This window comes from Oreochromis aureus, linkage group 3 (genome assembly GCF_013358895.1).
Source record: "Oreochromis aureus strain Israel breed Guangdong linkage group 3, ZZ_aureus, whole genome shotgun sequence".
In the NCBI taxonomy this organism is placed as follows: domain Eukaryota; kingdom Metazoa; phylum Chordata; class Actinopteri; order Cichliformes; family Cichlidae; genus Oreochromis; species Oreochromis aureus.
The window spans coordinates 20,314,400-20,334,641 of record NC_052944.1 but is presented as its reverse complement, the minus strand read 5'-3'; the positions used below and the strand labels follow the sequence as shown (position 1 = coordinate 20,334,641).

The window sequence follows — 20,242 nt, the reverse complement described above, 5'->3', positions numbered from 1 at the left end:
GACACGAACTATAAATTATTGTTCTTCAGAATGAGGATTCATGTGAAGTGAAAATGTGAGGTTATTAGTCTAAATACACACAGCCAGTTTTGTGTTTCGAGTTAAACCCAGCAGCAGGCCCGTGAAACAGCCACCAGCTGTACTGAAAAACGAAGACGCAGCAATATGTGACCGAAAATTTGCCCATCTTTTCATGCACTTATCCCCGTTTTACCTCAGAGCCATTTCCTCTGTAACTCGATAGGAAACCGTAATGCTTGTAATAAAGTCGCTCACAGAGTTGCTCGGAGGAAAGTTTTGCAGACTTGGGACACTCGCGCACACTCACGCCCTCTGGCTCAGTGTGTGAGGTGCCACATCGAAACGGAACATAAGTGTCGGAAAGTGCGCATCATGCTGCTGATCCTGCTGCAGTTGTTGGTTTTCGCGTCTTGTGCTCCTCCACGATGCGACCCGAACTTTCGAGGTAAACTTTCTGCTCTTTTTGCGATACCAAACTTTATGCTGATGTGCGCATCTGGACCTGCCGCGCAAAAACTGGACAGGACGTCACGTGCAGGCTGTGGACTATTCTTGATTCAGAAGCTCATTTTTGTGCGATTAGACTTGTGAAAAATTCTTGTATGTAACTTTTAAAAAACCTAAAGCTACAGGATGAGTGAGCTGAATTAGATAGTGACAGATCTAAAGTCTGACAGATGGTGTTAATGTTTTAGATGGAAGCAAGTTTAATGAATACGATTTATAGTCCTGGAAAATGTGATCCTCGAGGGACTTAATGATTCTCTGTACACTGACAGGCTTTATAGAGAGTTGTTGAAGCAAGCACAGTGTTCTGTAGGCCACACTGTGGCATTTACAAAAACCACCCTGCCATCTAGTGTCTACTCAGTGTCAGCTAATGGGATGCTGGTATGTCTTGCAGGACTGTGCAAGCCAATAATAGAAGAAAAACGTAAGTACCCATGGGCTTAAAGCAAGAAAAGTGTCATGCATGTGCTGTTTGCTATCTTGCTTTTCTGTATACTTTCTAATTTCTAACCAATCAGTCTTTTGTGCCTCTAACACTGGACAAAATCAAGCCTCAAAGTCCCCATTCTCCCCCCCTTAATATGTCAAGTGACTGCAACGGCACTGTTTTTCACAACAAACAGGAGGAGATTATAAATGATAGTGGGTGTAGTTTTAGTGGAATCTGTCCCCAAAGCCATAAAATCATTGAGTATTTTTAGATGATCGATGGCAGCATGAAATATTCAAATTCTAATTTCCAGAGATAATAGAAATATTTAGGACTAGATGATTGAGGACGGCACAGTGAAGCTCATGATTAAGTGCTGCAACAGATGGAGATACAAGTCTTGATCTGTTACTTTCTAAGCTGATCTCTGATCTGTCTTCATTGTGGAATTTTTCTACTCAGCCAAATGCACAGATCTAATGCTGTCCTACTGCGATGACATGTCCTACGCTCAAACCATGTTCCCAAACATCCTCGGTCACAAGACTCGTGAGGATGCTGAAGCTGGCGCTGAGTACCTCCTCATCAGCGTGGCTGAATCTCTGCTGGGCGGAGAGTGTAACCCGGAGATTCGCATGCTGGGCTGCTCGGTGTTGGCCCCACGCTGTGAGAAGGAGAAGGTGCTGAAGCCGTGCCGCAGCACGTGTGAAGCCGTGCGCAGAAGATGCAGTCGCACTTTTGACAAGATACAGATGGCCTGGCCCTACTTCCTCGACTGCGATCGCTTCTTTGTCAGTGACCAAGAGGGATGTTATGACCCGCTGGAGGGCCTCAGAGGTGAGATATAATCACAGCATACTGTCATTACTGTTGACCTTTGTGACCTTAGTCTTGGCTGTGGCTGATGACATCCTTGTAAATGTTTTAAATACTGACATTAGCTTCTTTTTTCCACCTGAAAAAAAAAGAGCAGCTAAAATAAAAAGCAGGCATGAAAGTTTCAGCAGTGCACTCCTTCTCCTAAACACATTTTCTGAAGGCATCTGGTTTGCAGACATGCTTATGTGGCTCACTTTAAGATATAGCCTAACTGGAACGCCTTACTTCCCCTATAAACTCTCACTAATGCTTTATTCTGTGGTTATCTTCTGGTGTTTTTATTGGCAGTGGCTTTATAAACAACTCACAGTGAACCACAGAAAGGCACACATTGCTAAATCATATCTACCCAAAATAGCTGAAAAGTCTTTATAGTAAAAAACTAAACACAAAAACAATAACAGACCCAAATATGTATTGTGCTACCACTCTTTGCAGCTCCATGTGTGAACCAGACGAGCGCGTGAACAGCAGCAGCTTCTGCACAGACACATGGAACCAATTTGAGTAGTTAAGTTGTGTCATTTCAACATTTATAGACAGTAGAATGTGTACATTTCATGAAGTGTAGGCAGGTAGTGCTTTTTAAACTGTTTTGCAAAACTTTCATGAAGCATGGTCTGGTAGTATGTTAGACTGATATCAATATAAGAACTCCAGCTGTTCTTCTTTCACTGTGCTGCATATCATATTAGGACAGCAACATTCACAAGGGCGACTAAAGGCCTGCGTGAACAGTGTTCTCTTGAATGCACCGTTATAAACATAACTATATCATCTTAAATAATAAAACAACAGACATTACAAGCTGTAGCAGATACTACAATACATTCTTAAGCTTGGACTCCCCTCACGGGCCTCTCAGTTCTTTGGTCCGCTGCCTGACATCGTCTTACCGCTTTATTTTGCAGAAGTGAAGCTAACTTTACTTCTATCACTCAGTACAATAAAACTTCATGTTTGTAGGCAGACTGAGTCAGTGTGTGCGCGTGTGGCGCTCATGTGCCATTTCAAAAACCCTGATAACATTAAATCTTTCCATTTAGAAACATTACATAAATGTAAAAACATAATTCGGGTGTGGTATACTAGGGATCGATATTGGCTCATGTCAGTATTTATAAAGGCAGATGAATTAAAACTGTGAAAAAGTTGAAATGAGAGAAACAATCAACCACAACATGAGTGTTGATGTTACATAATTTATCCACCAGAGGGCGCTCAAATGCAACAAGGTTCAAGGTTCAAGGTTCTTTATTTGTCACATGCATAGTTATACAAGTATAACACACAGTGAAATGTAACCTGACACGCTCCTCGACTTGTGCAAAAATGGGGGGCAGAGGACATTATATATATAATATATACATTAGGTGAATGTGCAGTAGTAGCATGTATGCAGCAAGCAGGTGAACAACAACCGGCGGATCTGAGCAGAGGCATTAGGTAGAGCTAGTACAAAACTTAAGCCAAGTTGGTAAACCTCAACTTTACTAATTTATTTTGCCGTGTCAACAAACAAGCTAACATTTCAGCCTTGCGACCTGCATGGAGGTCATACTAGCAGTTCGGAAGATGATACTGTGGTGCTCTTCCAGGTCTGATATCTATCTTATTAAAAATCCAACAGCAATTACCAACAGAACAGTGTGATTGTAAGCCTGGTTGCAAGTTTTATTATAAACATTCAGTTTTTTCACATTTTATATAAACATGTTCACACAAAGCATTTTAAGCTGAAGTCATCATTCAGGCCAGCAGGCATCATCGGGTCGACTTGAGAACCAGCACGTCTCTCTCCTTGATTGCCCCCTATGACTTGTCCAATGTAAACTTGAGGTTTGGTTTAGCACCACAGATGAATGACCTGGAGAGGTGCATCTTCTTCAGATTGAATTCATGAAAGAAGACTACATTGTCAGTAAGGATTCTTAAATAACTACAGATAACAAACATGATGGAAATCTGTTTGGGTTTCGTGTGTCTTACAGAAAACAATTTGATTGATATGGTTTTTGAAATCACTAAATATCTGCATCAGTCTTAAAATTTAAAATTTCCATATTGGCCAAGCATACACTATGTATCGGGGTTAGACAAAGTTTTCTAATGATAATCTCCCACTTTCTATTGAGATACATTATCAATACAGTAGTGTCAATTATCAATATATTTATAAAACATGCCGTTGGTCTTGGGTTGTTTTTCTTTGTACTGTGATTTTTTGTGATATGATTGTCTCGTGCTACTCTGTGATTTCCATGAGTGTTTATATAAACCATCTGTAGCTGATAATGTAGCCAGCAGCTCTGTGTTGCAGTCATAGATGTTCAACTTGTCATATAATACAGTTTTAGACAGCGTAAATCATGTTTTTGAACCAGTAATGAAAGGTTTTACAGCCTTTCTAGGTCTGGTCTCAGCTGGTGTCAGAAATAAGTGTGAATCCTAAAATGAGGGCAAACTCGTGCAGATTTTGGGGGGGATTGGGGGAGCAGTTGAAATAAACACTTCTAACTCATTATAGATTTGAAGTACATCAACTTTTTCTCTTTTAGATTTCTGTTGTAAACTGCAATATTTATACCCTGGAAAACGTTACACAAATAAGGATAGTACTTCCATTTGAGATACGTGAGATAGAACAAGTCATTGTTAAACCAGATTCACCTAACAGCCCCTAAAGTGTGTCTGTTTTGGGACCTTACTGCTCTTCTGTGTGCATTCATGAAAAGCTGGTTATGGGATGAGCAACAGACCTGGCATTGATTGAAAAGATGAGCTGGAGTGGTGAAGGGGTGCAAAGCAGCTTGCAGAGCAGCTTGCAGATTTCCAGTAACTATGTTTGTCTCTACAGGGCAGGAGGAAGAAGAAGCTGCTGACGCCATGGATATTCTACTCACTGCGGACTCCCCTGACACTTTGCAGTTCACCTATCATTCCAACACTGACCTGATCAGTGTCTTAAAGAATACCGAGGAGCAGTGCTCCGGCATAGCCCGGACCTACAGCATAGGTCGCAGTATGGAGGGCAGAGAGCTGCTCGTGATCGAGTTCTCTAACAATCCCGGAGAGCACGAACTACGTAAGTCAGGCTCCTCAGTCTTCATAAGGTCTGCTTTCTTTTCTCTTACAAATGTAGGTAAAACTTAAACGTGGCTCTCTGCAGTTGAGCCGGAGGTAAAGTATATTGGGAACGTGCACGGAAATGAAGTCCTTGGCCGCCAACTACTCATCTACTTGGCTCAGCACTTGTGCTCAGAGTATTTGCTCGGCAACGAGCGAATCCAGACTCTAATCAACACCACCCGCATCCACATTCTGCCCTCCATGAACCCCGATGGGTATGAGATGGCTGTTTCTGGAGTCAGTGACAATAACTACGATTTTGAGCAGGTGAGCTATTTACAGTTACATGCAGTAAATATATTGATGTGCAGTTTGAGTCAATAGTTAAGTAATTAGTAATGCATGATCCCCTGTTACAGTGAAGCAGAATATCAGCTCTGTAAATTGATGCCTATGAGCACAAAGCCAAACGCTCACTTTACAGAATATATTGTTGTCTGTTATAGTGGATTAGCAATTTCTGTATGACTCATACTGCTACAATCTAAAACACATATTATTAAGGCAATAATACTTAATCCTCAGGAGGATCAAAGATATGATTCTTTGAACATCGGCCGAAATAACGCCCAGAACATCGACCTGAACAGAAACTTCCCCGACCTGACCTCCATCGTTTACAGCAGACGCAGACTAAAGGGCTACCGCACCGACCACATCCCAATCCCAGACTATTACTGGTTTGGTAAGGTACAGTATGAATCCTTATCCATATATAGTGAATGACACTGCACATACTTTACGGAATAACGAGCTGTGCTGTTGCAAACTGTGCCTCTTTAGAATAAACTGACTTAATCAGTTAGAGCAATAAGAAGTGTTAATGCTGAAATCCAGGTTGCACCGGAGACCTACGCTGTCATGAAGTGGGTCCGCTCCATCCCGTTTGTGCTCTCCGCTAACTTCCACGGTGGAGACTTGGTGGTGTCTTACCCTTATGATCTGTCCAAACACCCGCTGGGAGGCGACATGTTCTGCCCAACCCCAGATGATAAGGTAAAAAGGGTTCTTTGGGAAACTTATAGAGTTGAAGAATAGTTTGTAACAATAAAAAACAAAGCGAAACCTAAACAAACCCTAAAAAACAGAAAATATAAAGGACTTCACTTATTACTGTCATCAGTACAGGTGCGAACATGTAGTGTATGTTTAGAGGAAGCTGGAAAAAGAATAGACTGTTGACTGTAACCACAGACATTCTGGTTATTTGATTTGCCTTTTTAATCTCTTAACATCCACCAGGTCACCAGTGAACCCCTTAGGCTTTAGTTTATTACTTAACCAATGCTAAACAAGTAGAAACTACAAGATGAAGAGCATGTTTCTTAAGCGTATTACAGTTCTTCTGTTATAAGAACAGGTGAAAGTTTCCAATAAAGGGTTGGACGTGTTAGATGTGAACCTAACCTTAATTTAATTGCATGTTTGGTCCAGTTCTCAGTGTATATATTCCCCTCTTTCTCATCCCAAATTGGGCATCCTTGACTCCTCTCACTGCATCTTAGTGTCTCCCAACTGGCAAATCACAGTAAGGTGTAGTATTCAATATTATTTGCTGTGTGCTCCCATAAAACACTTAACGTAGTGACATGCCTGTTTACTGCTCTTTGAGGCAAGATAGGAAGCAATGAGTCATCGCTAACAACAGAAAACAGATGGCAAAAAAATAGGACAAAACATTATTAAGATCAGCAGATTCTGATTTTTTTATTTATTTTTTTCGCCCTGGTTTTCTTTTCCAGATATTTTCAGTGATTGCTTTTCATAAAACCCTGTGGACATGTGGTTTAAATCAGTGTTTATTTTTTCATCTGAACAAAGGGAGAAACAGTTAACCAGTTTTACATTTTGCAGGTTTTCAAATTTATCGCAGCAACTTATGCAAACGCCCACGAAACCATGTCCAATGAAAACGCACGCTGTGGATCGTCTCGTTCTCACAGCCAGAAAGGGATCGTTAATGGAGCTCAGTGGTCCAGCTTGGCAGGCGGTGAGTTGGGGGGGAGAAAACACAAATCCAGAGAAGTTAAATAGATTTCTGAGTCTGGAAGGAAAGTGCTGTTGTCTGCTGAGTCTACTAGAGGGTGCTGTAAGACCAATTATGAACACGTGAGTGTGTTTACAAGGATTTCTGGATAAAGCAGGATTTTTGTTTTTTTGTGGTCAGGAATGCAAGACTTCAACTATCTCCACACCAACTGCTTTGAGGTGACTGTGAATGTGGGGTGTGACAGATTTCCCCCTGAAGAGGAACTGGCCTTTGCCTGGCATGAAAACCAAGAATCTTTGCTCTCATTTATGGAGGCAGTAAGACTCTTTTAGCAGATATCCTGTTTTTTGTTGGCCTGGCAGTTCAGCACATGTTAGCAATAGCATACTGAATCTCAAGTGCGATGAATGAAATGATCTATTTGTAAATGAGTTTCTTGGGTGTTGTTTCTCAGGCCCATCGCGGCATCAAAGGGATTGTAAAAGATGACGAGGGAAATGCTATAAAAGGTGCCAGGATATCTGTCAGAGGGATACAGCACGACATTACAACAGGTAATAACTATCACCTGCTAACAAAACATACGCCTTTACAAAAGTTCATTTAGTTATGACATTAGTTTTCTCTCTTAGTCAATTTTTAAGCTCTATATGGCCAACATGATTGTTATTCAGTAATTCAGACATGTAGCATCTTAAATATTAAAAAGATATGAGCTATAATGGCAAAAAAAGGCATTTTGAGGTTGTAGTAAGTACAACTTCCTGTGTCAGGTTTTTCATAAAACCCATATTAAGCTCATAACAAAGCTCAATAACATCATTGTTTATTCTGATCACAACCTTCCAACCACCCTTCAACCATGTTATGAGTGTTACTGTCGCACAGTAAGGCACTCTACAACTTCCCTTAGGGTAAAATGCGTTTGGCCACAAATTCAATAACCAAGAATCTGAGAAGCATCGCATGTAAACGAGTAATCCACACCTTGTTGTGACAGTAAAACAAGATTCAGCATCAAGTTGCCAATAACAGCAGCACAAAACTTTGAAAATAATTGACAAATTTCAACTTTTTTGTCATATTATCTGAGTAATCTGTTTATTTTAGTTTTTTTTCTTGTGTTTGGAAGGAAAAAAATATCTGATATATAAGATTTTTTTTTTTTCAAATTGCCAAATATCGTCGCTGGTGTCTGTCTTAAAAATCCTGTCTAGGTTCTGGAAGTGAAGTACCTGAAAACCAAATAAATGTCTTACTTCAGCTAAAGTTATTTAAGGTCATTGCAGTTCTTTGTGTACCAAACACCTACTCCCACAGTTTGTATTACAGGGTTTCTACAAGTTGTGTAAACACATCTTGATGTGTAAAATGAATATTTCTCTACAAATATATTCGTACTCATGTACTATGTATTCATGTCAATTATAAGCCCAAACACTCAGCCTTTCTCTCCCTGCCCCAGCTGAAAATGGAGACTACTGGCGCCTCCTCACTCCTGGCATCCACATAGTCTCCGCCTCTGCGCGAGGTTACACCAGAGCCACGAAGAAAATCCAGCTGCCCTCTCGCATGAAGACTGCAGGCCGGGTGGACTTTGTGTTGCAGAAAGCGCCTGTGGACTCTGACGCACAGGAAGAGGACGACGCCATCTCGTCCATGGGCACCTACGACAAGTTTGACCCTTACAACCAGTACCAGCGCTACACCCAGATGGCTGATTTGAGCCAGAACCGAGAGGAGAGAGCAGAGAAGCCCTGGTGGTGGAATTACTTTACTTTGCCTGGAGTACCTGCCCCCACCTGGCTGCTGAAGCACTATTAGAGCTTTAACAAGAGAAGCAAGAAATGAGTCTGTCTTTCTACATTAAGCAGAAAAACATGGAAGTGTTACTTTTTACTGACGCTACTCCCGCTTCACAATTTTGCCTTTATGTGCTGTGTCTGGTCTGAAGCCCAAACCTGAATTATAATGTAAGCACCTTACAAGCTTTTGCCTGGACAGTAACATAACTTTAGTTAATGGCCATGATTGAATAAAAAACACGTTAAAAGATTTGACCTGCAGTTTTATAGCATATTTCACCAGAACTATGGATGTTTTTCATGAATTATTGGGGTATTTAGACCTGACCCCTGACTACTTACAATTACCAAACACAATGTTTCTGATGGCCACTAGGGGGCAAGCTATACCAACATCTGGCTGAAGTTGGTTACTCCTCATCACAGTGTGCAATTTGTGAAATTGGCGTAAATAGACATGTCATTGAGAGTAAATAGTTTTGCATTCATTTCTCTCATTAGTGAGCCTAAGGAAGAATTTGGTTTGTGATATAATCTGTTATTTAAGCGATTATAAAAAGAAGTAGTTTTCAACTTTTATCATTTTTTTAATGCTATTTAGATTTCATGAGTCATGATTCAAATTCAAAAAACACTTTATTTATTCCCCAAGAGGCAATTAAAAACACCAACAGAGCATCAAACAAACATAAACATGAAAGCATCAGTATAACTGACCGATCACAGTTCAGGTACACTGAGCAGGTCAATCATAAAATATATTTTATAATTATATTATTACTGTATTACTCCTAAAATGCATTTTTAACCTAAAACCCCTCCACATGTAGACATGCAATAATCTGTATGTCCACCAAAGAGTGACTGGCCTTCATTGCTGAATAATTGTTAGACACTTGATGAAGTTATATTCTCCACTTTTCCCACAGAAAATAAACCAAACTTCTTGGAGGGATCCTGACCTCTTGTATAGTTTATTTACAACCAAGCCTGGGGTAATCAGCTGAAACTTCTGTCAGTGTATAGGGTGTATTGCATGACCTTCCTTAGAGGAAGAGTGTTCGGTCAAATTAGACCTCATTTCTTTTGGAGTCCATAAATAGTGGCAGACAATAAAGTGCATTACGTAGACTTGTTTACAAACAACAATGTGCTAAGAAGATAAAGATATATCTGTATCTTCTTAGAAGGGAAATTTGTTACAGTTAAAGAAAAAACGAAACATCCACAACAACAGAATTTCACAGAGAAAAGCACCAAATGGACACTAGATCCCGATAATGAAAAGTAGCCCAACCAGAGTAAGGCATGCATTCGCATTGGCAGCCCTGGGGTCCAGTGAAGTCCCAAATCCTATAAACAAAACAGCTCTTAAGAATTTTTTTATGAAAGGTCATGAAAGAAGCATGGGAAAAGCAAATTACCCCCAGATAAAGGTCGAGGAATAGTATTATAAAATCATAGTGAAAAGTCTGCTTAGAGAACTACTTGACCCATGACAAGTCAGTGAAAAAAACACCGGGCTTCTCAGGGGATTTATAAAACACAAACACATGATTTGGCACCGAACTCGGTCAGCCAAACAACAGAGACCTCCATCTACAGGAGAATAGGAAAATACTCCACACTCTCCCAGGATCACATAACCCTGTGTGCAGGGCTTTCAGCACACTGTCAGAGGGCATCAGAATGCCTGCAGGTCCATGCAGGATGTTACAAATACTGGATTTCATTATGTACCGTACTGGCATTGCAGTACCTCTAATGGTATTGTTTACAGTGATATTGCAAAGGTACCTGCAGCAACATCTATACCACCATATATATATATGATATATAACGTTTCCTACTCAGGGTTTGGGGTGGAAGTAGGGGGATGGGGTGGTGTCTCCTAGACCAGGACTAAAAAACTTATTCCTTTCTCCCTTTCTTATTCTTTTTTATTCATTTCCTGAATGTGGATCAGTCTTTCTTCCATATCTGACTTCGTTAGCGTTATCTCCAACATTATTTTGCTCATTCACTAGAATATGGTTCCTTTGTTTTGTCAAGTAAACATAAATGAAGCTGCTACACTAACATACCATAAATCCGAGGAGCTAATGAAGCTACAAACTTGTCATAACAAGGTTCACTCACTGTTTCAGCAGCTTTAATTACAATCTTTTGGCCGTCAGTTGTTCAGTTGTGGCGAAGATGGTTCAGAGTGTCATCATGTGACCTTTACAATCACTTAAGTGTCGTCACTTGTTGCATTAGACTGAAAGCTGCGGAAGCTAATAAGTGGATCTTAGGTTGACAAGGTCAAGAGTGAACGTTCAAGCTTGACTGAGATAAAGTGGCTCTACAGGTGAACACTGCAGGTAAGGTTTAAGAGGTCTCAATGGGAATTTGACATTGTGTGACATTTTAAGTGCAATAACTGACAATGTGGCATACAAAATCCAACTGTTTATCCAATGATCCATCATCCATTATTGAATCTAAGGGATATGTCCATTATGTGACTTTTTTCACTCTAGTATTTATAGACTTACCTTGTATACAGCAAAGCATTAGGCCACACCTCCTAATTCTTTGAATTCAGGTGTTTTCAGGCCGGCAGGTGTATAAAATCAAGCATCTAGTCATGCAGTCTGCCTTTTGCAAAAGAATGAGTCGTTCTAAAGAGCTCACTGAATTCAGGTTTGGTGGTTGGTAAAATTACTGTCCACTTAGATATTCTTAGTGGTTTTATTCCAAAGTGGAAGCATTTAGGAACCACAGCGATTCAGCCGCACAGTCACAGACCATGTAACTACAGAAATCCTAACATCCTCTGGCATTAACATCAGCACAACTCCTGTCTACTGGGAGCTTCATGGGATGGGGATCTATACCTGAGCAGCTCCTGTAGGTTTAATGTGTAGGTGGTCCAGTACTTTTTTCCATATGTTACTGCTGGCTGGGTTTTAAGGATAGTGTTTCAGATATTTTTCCTTTTTCGTCTCTATTTGTCCTTTTTTCTCTGTAATTTTATGAATGAGCTGATCAATTTTCACTTGCTTCTTAGTTTATTTTTTATTTTTGTTTTATTTAAACCATGTGCCATTCAAACTGTTTTTTACTGCACTTTGCAGTTCTTGGAAATTACAATTAAAACACCAGACATATCAAGATGAGAATTTAATATAAGAAAGTTTAGGTATTTTCTAGACAGATGTCCTTGATTTTGATGGTGCTGCAGTCTTCTGAAAAATGTACAAAATCCCACGAAGTCCCATGCAGAACTGAACCCGTTTGCTTTTCTGGGCCCGCTTCCTTGAGCCTACGATGTCAGGTGGGGTGCCAGGTCACCAATTACTTGGTAAGGCTGAGAAAGTAGCAAAGAGCCGCCGTGAGCTGCCATGTTGTGTTAGCATCATGCTGTTGGCAAGTAGGTAAGTAACGCCTCATTTCAGTTCAGTGAGCCTGCTCTCTTTTCTCAGAGGACTTTTAATACGCTTATGTCCCACCTCGAGACCGGTTTGTTAACCATGACTATTTATGAATGCTTAGTCCACCATGTGGATACAGTGCCACCAGGTGCCAGCATTGAAGCAGGGGTTACTTTCATGTAATACTCTCATTAACTCATCTTAGTGTGAGACTGACAAGTCTCATACTAAACAAGTCTCAGTGTAAATGTGTATTGATATAATATGCAGACATAATTTTTTCATGTAGCGCTTTTCAAAACAGAAGTCTCTTAAAAATGAACAAATAGTGACGACTGAGACAGAGAAAGTAATAAGAAAGATTAGGTATATAGCAATATCGTGGCTCAAGAGTTGGGAGCTCGCCTTGCAATCGGAAGATTGCCGGTTCGAGCCCCGGCTTGGACAGTCTCGGTTGTTGTGTCCTTGGGCAAGACACTTTACCCGTTGCCTACTGGTGGTGGTCAGAAGGCCTGGTGGCGCCAGTGTCCGGCAGCCTCGCCTCTGTCAGTGTGCCCCAGGGTGGCTGTGGCTACAACGTAGCTTGCCATCACCAGTGTGTGAATGTGTGTGTGGATGACTGGATGTGTAAAGCACTTTGGGGTCCTTAGGGACTAGTAAAGCGCTATACAAATACAGGCCATTTACCATTTACCATATATATAATATATAACTTCACAATAGGCTAGGTGCTTTTATTTTTGGATTAATTGTTGGTTAAACATTTCTTTTATAAATCATTAGAGAAAATGTTTTAGAACATTAGAACTTACAAAAAAATTGGAAATGCCATTCACCATGGTGAAAAGAAAGTACACCCTCTTTAAATTCTGAGGTTTTATGTATTAGAATATTACAATAATTACCCGTCCTTAGCAGGTCCTAATTTAAGTACCTACAACCTGTAACGATCCACAAAACTTGACTTATTTATGCAGTGTCATTATGAAATTTAACAAAAACTAAATCAAAAAGCAGAAATGGTGTGTAAAAAATGAAACACACTGTTACGGATATCATTTGAATTAAGACACAAAGGTTTTGGCAGTTTGCAGGTCTGGAGCGTTCAGGTGTGTGCTAACATAATCACACAATCTTCCCAGCAAATTCATCCTATGGTCAGACCATGCACAAGAGCTACATCTCAGACCCTACAGGCCTCAGTTGTCATGTTAAATGTTAAAGTTCGCAATAGTACAATTAGAAAAAAGACTGTCCTTTTGCACAGATTAGGCCAAAGTGTTTGGCCATAATGTGCAGAACCACGATCGGAGAAAACCAGCATATCAGCACAAACACCTCAACTGTGAGGCACGGTGATGGAGGGGTGATGATTTGGGCTTGTTTTGCAGCCACAGGACTTGTGCACGTTACAGTAACTAAATGGACCATGAACTCCTCTGTTTAACACAGTATTCTAGAGTCAAATATGTCTGTCTAACAGCTTGGGTGAAACTGGGTCATTCTACAGGACAATGATCCCAGGCACAGCAGCAAATCTAGTCCAGATCTCAACCTGATTGAAATATCCTTGAATGTTTACAAATGTCAGTGAACTTAAACAATGCAAAGAGTTTGCCAAAATTCCTCCACAATGATACGAGACATGGATAAAGTCACACAGTAAATTATTATTTAAAATTATTCCTGCTAAAGTTGGTTCTACAAACCATGTATGCCACCTTTGCCTTACCTTGCCAGTCTTATCAATTAATACCTTAAAATAAACAACAACACGAATAGCAGTGATATTAACAGAATTTAAACATAATTATACCTTATATGCCACACAACTATATCTATAGTCACTGAAGTAGCAGAGAGGGTTTGAAATGATGACAACTGGACAGGAATTAAGTAAATGTATTAATGACTTTTTTCACTTCTTGTTTTTGTTTATTTGTTCTTTTTGGGGGTTTTTTAATGGTACAATAAGTTGAGCGGTTTTAGAGGTCAAAGACACAATCAAGGTGAAGTGTTCCCTTTCCCGAGCCTCTTTCCGAATTTACAGTTAGTGTGTAAAGCACGGGTGTCCAATTCCAGACCTCGAGGGCCGGTGTCCTGGAGGTTTTAGATGTGTCCTTGATCCAACACAGCTGATTTAAATGGCTAAATGAGCTCCTCAACATGCCCTGAAGTTCTCCAGACTAACTAATCATTTGATTCAGGTGTGTCGACCCAGGGTGATACGTAAAACCTGCAGGACATCGGCCCTCGAGGCCTGGAGTTCGACACCCCTGCCATAGAAAATCTACCCACCACAGGAAGTACTAATACCAGGGAGAAATATAGTTTAGTGGAACTCAAACTCAACTTTCATTCATAACTTTCAACCAGTTGTGTTGCTTACAGTGAAAATCATGCCTCCGACGTCAGACTGCCATTGCCTCTCCGTGACTGTAACTCTCTTTTCATAATCCTTAAAGGGGAGAGTCACTGGGCCCTGCCAAACTCCCATAATTGGAAAAACAGCATTTCATTTCCTAATAATGGCTCAATGTCAAGTCCAATTCAGTCCGCTTGTTAAGCGGCAGCAATTACTGAATGGTACATGTGCAGACAACTCCTCCAGTGGGCGATAATAAGCCACTTTCTTTGTTACAGACCCTGAACAAACTCGTAGGGGAACACGTGAAGCAAAGATAATGCGACCAGTCGAGCGAGAGTGTATACAAAACCCCACCAATCAGTCTTGTAGAAAACCCCTCAGCTATGACAAAAGCAGGTCCAACTGGGTTAAGGTGATTCCACTTTAATAGTGATGGGATCCGCAGCCACAACACCACATAACAATAGAACATACAGCTGCTTGTTTGTGGAAGTCACTTACTTTTGGGAATAAGAGGCTGCGTCCGGGTTGACTAGCTGCTTGTGTGTATGAACTTGGGAGGTACGCTGAGAATCTGAGAGTTTCTTTGTGGCCTTCTTCTGTTGGTTTGTTTGGGGTTTCTCCTTCAGCGTGACGGTCAGAGGTCATCGTCCAACAAAGCCACACAGGCTCCAGAGTGACCTGCAGGCTCAGATGAAGAATCATGTTTGTTGACATGTTCCCATTGTGTTCATTTATTTTGATTTATTTCTGCAACGCTCTGATACTCTCTTATAGAGGGAGATCAAAGTGAGGATCTTGTGTTCTGGTTCAGTTACAGAGCTTTGCCTGTTGGCACAGGAGCAGTGCAGACCATTTCATTTTAATGTTAGAGGTTTCTTTTCAAAGTTAAATGCTTTTTTATTCATTGTTGGGTAAGAAATATCTTTGAATAAACCATACAAAAAGAAAAAAAAGTTCTCTGAGCTACAGATGCATGATGGACAGAGCCATGCTGCTAGTATGGCTAAAGTATTGTTAGCCTTCTACATTAGGGCTGACAAAGGAAATACCCATCCATCCATCCATCCATCCATCCAACCATCCATCCATCCATCCATCCATCCATCCATCCATCCATCCATCCATCCATCCATCCATCCATCCATCCAACCATCCATCCATCCATCCATCCATCCAACCATCCATCCATCCATCTGATTATCGGGGTTGCAGTGGGATTAGAGCCTTTCCCAGCTGTTATAGGGGAAGAGGTGGGGTACACCCTGGACAGGTTGTCAGTCTATTGCAGGGCTAAAAAAAAAAGATGAATACCAAATTCAATGCAGAAAGTGATCCTACATTTAAACAAAAACATGTGGCCCAAACCAACTAATCAATGGTTTGTGGACCCTTTGGCGCTATCTACTCTTTTTTGAAAGAAGTACTGGGACAGTTTCACATTATTCAGGACAAATACCCAGCAGCAAAGCAAACACTTCCTCCAGATAAACAATATAACTTCTAGTGGTACTAACTTCAGTAAATAACTCAACCTTTCTTTAAACCAGCCATCTATTCTAAAGATTTAAACGCACCCTATGAACTATTATTTGTGTAATCAGTATTTTCAGATCCTGTATACTCTGTAGTATCAAGCACGTCTTCCCTGTTAGACAAGATGATCTATTAGCTGTGGTTAACGTGACAGTGATTTATTGCAAGGTTTAAATTCACCACTCTGTCAAGCCTAATTCTCCCAGACTGAACGGAAACAGACCGAGTTCACGCAATAGAAATGCATTCTGACAGCTACTGAAACATGAGAGTAACAAAATCTGGACAAAATGGGGATAAACAAAAATTTGCCATGACACTAAATTTTTCATGTCTAAATTTAGGAATATGTGGCTTTAGCAGAGAGTAATTGCACTGGACATTATTCTGTGAGGAGTTCTTCACAAACTACAGTTCCAAGCATGAATATCAGTGCCACACAAATAATGTCATTTTACATTATATCTATTATATATTCTATTTGTCTTTTGCTACCCATTGGCAAACCAGTGTAAACACTGTGTTTAAAATGCACACTGGTAATGATGAGACCACATTCATTGTCCCAACAGTTGTTTCTCCTTAGGCTTGCAGAGCATAATTACTGCGATGTCCCTTCTGAAGCAGCATTTTGAAGCAGCAAAAATATTAACTGGAAATGATTTGGACTTTACAGTACTGTGTAAAAGTCTGGAGCCATCGTGGCTCAAGACGTGGCAGTTCGTCTTGTAATCGGAAGGTTGCCAGTTCGAGCCCCGGCTCCGACAGTCTTGGTCATTGTGTCCTTGGGCAAGACACTTCACCCGTTGCCTACTGGTGGTGGTCAGAAGGCCCGGTGGCGCCAGTATCCGCCAGTATCCGGCAGCCTCGCCTCTGTCAGTGCGCCCCAGGGCAGCTGTGGCTACAATGTAGCTTGCCATCACCAGTGTGTGAATGGGTGAATGACTGAATGTAGTGTAAAGCGCTTTGGGGTCCTTAGGGACTAAGTAAAGCACTATACAAATACAGGCCATTTACCATTTGAGCTATAGACAGAGTGATCCTGAGCAATAGTTCTTCAAGCCTTCTGAAGCTTTTACAAAGTTTTTCATGAACATTGGCTGCTTTGTCACTCATTTTCAGTCCAGGTCTTGGACTGAAGGGAAGGGAAACAGGTAGAAAAAGTTGAAGCATGCCAAATTACACAGGAACTGGACTGAAAATCAGTGGCAGCTGGTCTTATGGTGTGATGAATCCAAATTACAAGTTTCAGTGATTCAAGGTCAATATGTACAGAGGTCAACAGAGAGGCACAACCATGAGTGTCTACAGTCATCTGTAAAACACTGTGGAGGCTCTGTCGTGGTTTGGGGGCCGCATTTCAGTCAGTGGTGTTGAATTGAGTTGAACTGAATTGCCTTTATTATCATGCAACATACAAGATAGGACATTGACTAGAAGATGCTGTGCAGCAAAAGCATACCTGGATAGAAAAACACACAATATAAGTATCCCAGTATCAATATTAGTCATGGATTGGCCTCCCCAGAGCCAGAACCTCAGCATTATTGAAGCAGTGTAGGATTATTTTGACAGAGAACAGATCAAAACGCAGCAAACATCTAAAGAAGAGCTTTTCTTCAGTCCTTCAAGAATCCTAGAGGACTACAGCAAGAAATGGCAAGAAAGCTTGCCTCAGAGACTTCTGCCTGTGTCGAAGAAGAAATGTGCTCATGCCAAATACTCACTTTCAAGCTTGTCAGAATTGTGCAACCTCAGTTTTTACCTTATGAACTGCATTTTCATGTATGCTTGCACATTTTAATACATCACTGCATCTATGTCCTATTGTCCCAGCAAAATATAAAGAAATGAAAGGTCACTCATGACTTTTGCACAGTAAATTTGACTTGCAGGATAAAAATTTGGAGTTTATGAAAAATACGTAAGCGCTTCATTGTTAGAAGTTTATGTTTATTTCTACCTGGCCAGGAAGTGAGTGTTCCAGGAAAACAGGAAGATTTTATCCAGATAAGTTGTCCTGTTTCTGTGAATGTCTCACTTCACAGTCCTTCATCTTTGTTTTGTTAAAGAAAGTTTCCTCATATTTCACCATCATGGATGATTTTCTTCGTGCTAACAAGCGCAGGAGTCTGTATGGATGTCATTGTGTTCCACTGCTTTGTTGAGCTGCTCTGTCACTGCCTGGATGCTACGAAAAATAAATTGTGGTTTGGTGTCAGGCTGAATGATTGTGTATGTTCAAGACGAATAAAGGATATTTTACTTTTCTATGATGAAAGCATCAAACAGCATGTTTCTGTATTAAGTTTTGAAATCTCTTGGTTCCCAGGCTGTGAAACTGGGTGTGTGCGTAGGTAATGACAGTACCTGGAGGCTTTCCAGTGTATGAATATGAATAAACAGACTTTCACATGGACTTAAATTCATTGTGTCAGAGAGAAGGAATATTTTGGCACATTTTAAGGGGTTGCATTACACAGCTCTCATATTCTGTGTCTCATTTGGTCTTGCGGCCCTTGAACTTGTGTTTCTTATTATTGCACTGTCTCAGTAATCTCTGCACAAGGAAAATGACACTGTACCTGAAACACTGTGAAACTCCATCTGTTAGAAGTGTAGCTTAATGAATGCCAGTGGTAAATGCTGCATAAACAAAACAATAAAGCATGCTTATTTCTTGCATATTAATGATTATAGAGTTTAGTATATATTGTATGGAACTGAGGCACAGAGAGTGGTTTGCTATGACTTGTTTCATTCATTTTGATGAAATTTCAGGTGAGAGTTTCACACAGATACATTTTAGATCACTTTGGTTGTTCATTGCAGTCACCAGTTTACCAGTTTGTGGATTTCTTTGGTCAGTGTGATGTATTGAAAAGTATTTTGGCTCACTATGAATGTGTTTCATGCTGGACCAGTTCACGGAAACTGGTCAGTCCCCCCCCCCCGAAACCCCCCCAAAACCATTTACTTTTTTTTTACTTTTTCCAGTCCTTCCATCCATTTCCTGCCACTTATCCAGGTCTGGGTCAAAAGACTTAAGTTTAAGCAGAGCCCTCACCACCCGCCCCATCCTCAACCATCTTCTCCAGCTCACTTAGGGGGATATCGAGGTTTTCCCAAGCCAGATGAGAGACATAATCTCTTCAAGTTTTCTTGGGTTGGCACCAATGTTTCCACTGGTGGGGCATGCCCAATGCAACTCACCTAGGAGGCATCCAGGAGCCAGCCTCGTCAAATTGCTGAACCATCTCAACTGGCACATCTGTGGAGAACAAGTGACTTTAGTGAGTCCCTCATGAAAGATGAATCTCCTCACCCTGCCTCTAAGAGAGAGACCAGACACCCTAGATAGAAAGCTTATTTTGCTACTATACTTTGGATTTTCTTGGAAAAAAAAGTTTAAGTTTGCTCTCTCGGACCCAACTCACCTTGGGTCGCCTTAGTATCTGACCATTTCAGAGTCCTCCATTTGGGTTAGCAAAACAAACATACATGTAGTTAGACACTGATGAACAATTCTTCTCTATAGTCATGTAATTAACAAAGACTGTTTTTGCTTTGGGAAAGAAAGAAGTCGTTCTTGGCAACACCCAAAAAAAAACCAAAAAAAAAAAAAAACGAACAATTTTCTAATGTTACCATCCTTAGAGTCAACTTTCCTGCAACAGCAGGAGATTCTCCCATTTGAGCTATTCTCAGCAAAGCTCAGTCTAGACACTGCCAAATTTAAGGGCCGAATAAAACATAAAGCACAATTGAAATAAGTGTTCTTGATCTTAATGCACATTATCACTGTGTCCCAGGGATAAAACACTTAAAATTCAGTCATGAGGAAGAGAAAGCCTGAGGGCTCTTTAGGCTGGGTACATGTCCGTGATGCACCCAGCTACTTTAGCTGTCATGCAGCAATATCTCAGAGTCTTCTCTGGGTGCACTGATGCTTGGCTTAAGCCATTTAGCAGCGCCCTGGTTAACTGAAACCGACAAAACTTCTGATTCCAGCCTGATCTTAGAATAACACCCCTGGCAATTGTGAAGCTGTCTTTGCCCATTTCATCCAGCGTGGTCCCACAACTGCATTTGTAGCTGACACAAATGCAGAAGAAGATGCTTCATGATGTTACAAATGTTTCCCAGAGAATTAAATCA

The 20,242-nt window shown here is 40.7% G+C and overlaps 1 protein-coding gene across 1 annotated transcript; it reads left to right on the top strand.

The window, feature by feature from the left end:
• Positions 1-273: 273 nt before the first annotated feature.
• LOC116310377 (carboxypeptidase Z) lies at positions 274-9,014 on the top strand. Its single transcript, XM_031727140.2, has 11 exons — positions 274-466; positions 926-955; positions 1,424-1,798; positions 4,698-4,925; positions 5,010-5,236; positions 5,495-5,659; positions 5,807-5,965; positions 6,824-6,959; positions 7,137-7,276; positions 7,414-7,513; positions 8,425-9,014. The coding sequence occupies exons 1-11, from the start codon at positions 394-396 to the stop codon at positions 8,781-8,783; spliced, it is 1,992 nt and encodes a 663-aa protein (XP_031583000.2). The 5' UTR covers positions 274-393; the 3' UTR covers positions 8,784-9,014.
• Positions 9,015-20,242: the final 11,228 nt, after the last annotated feature.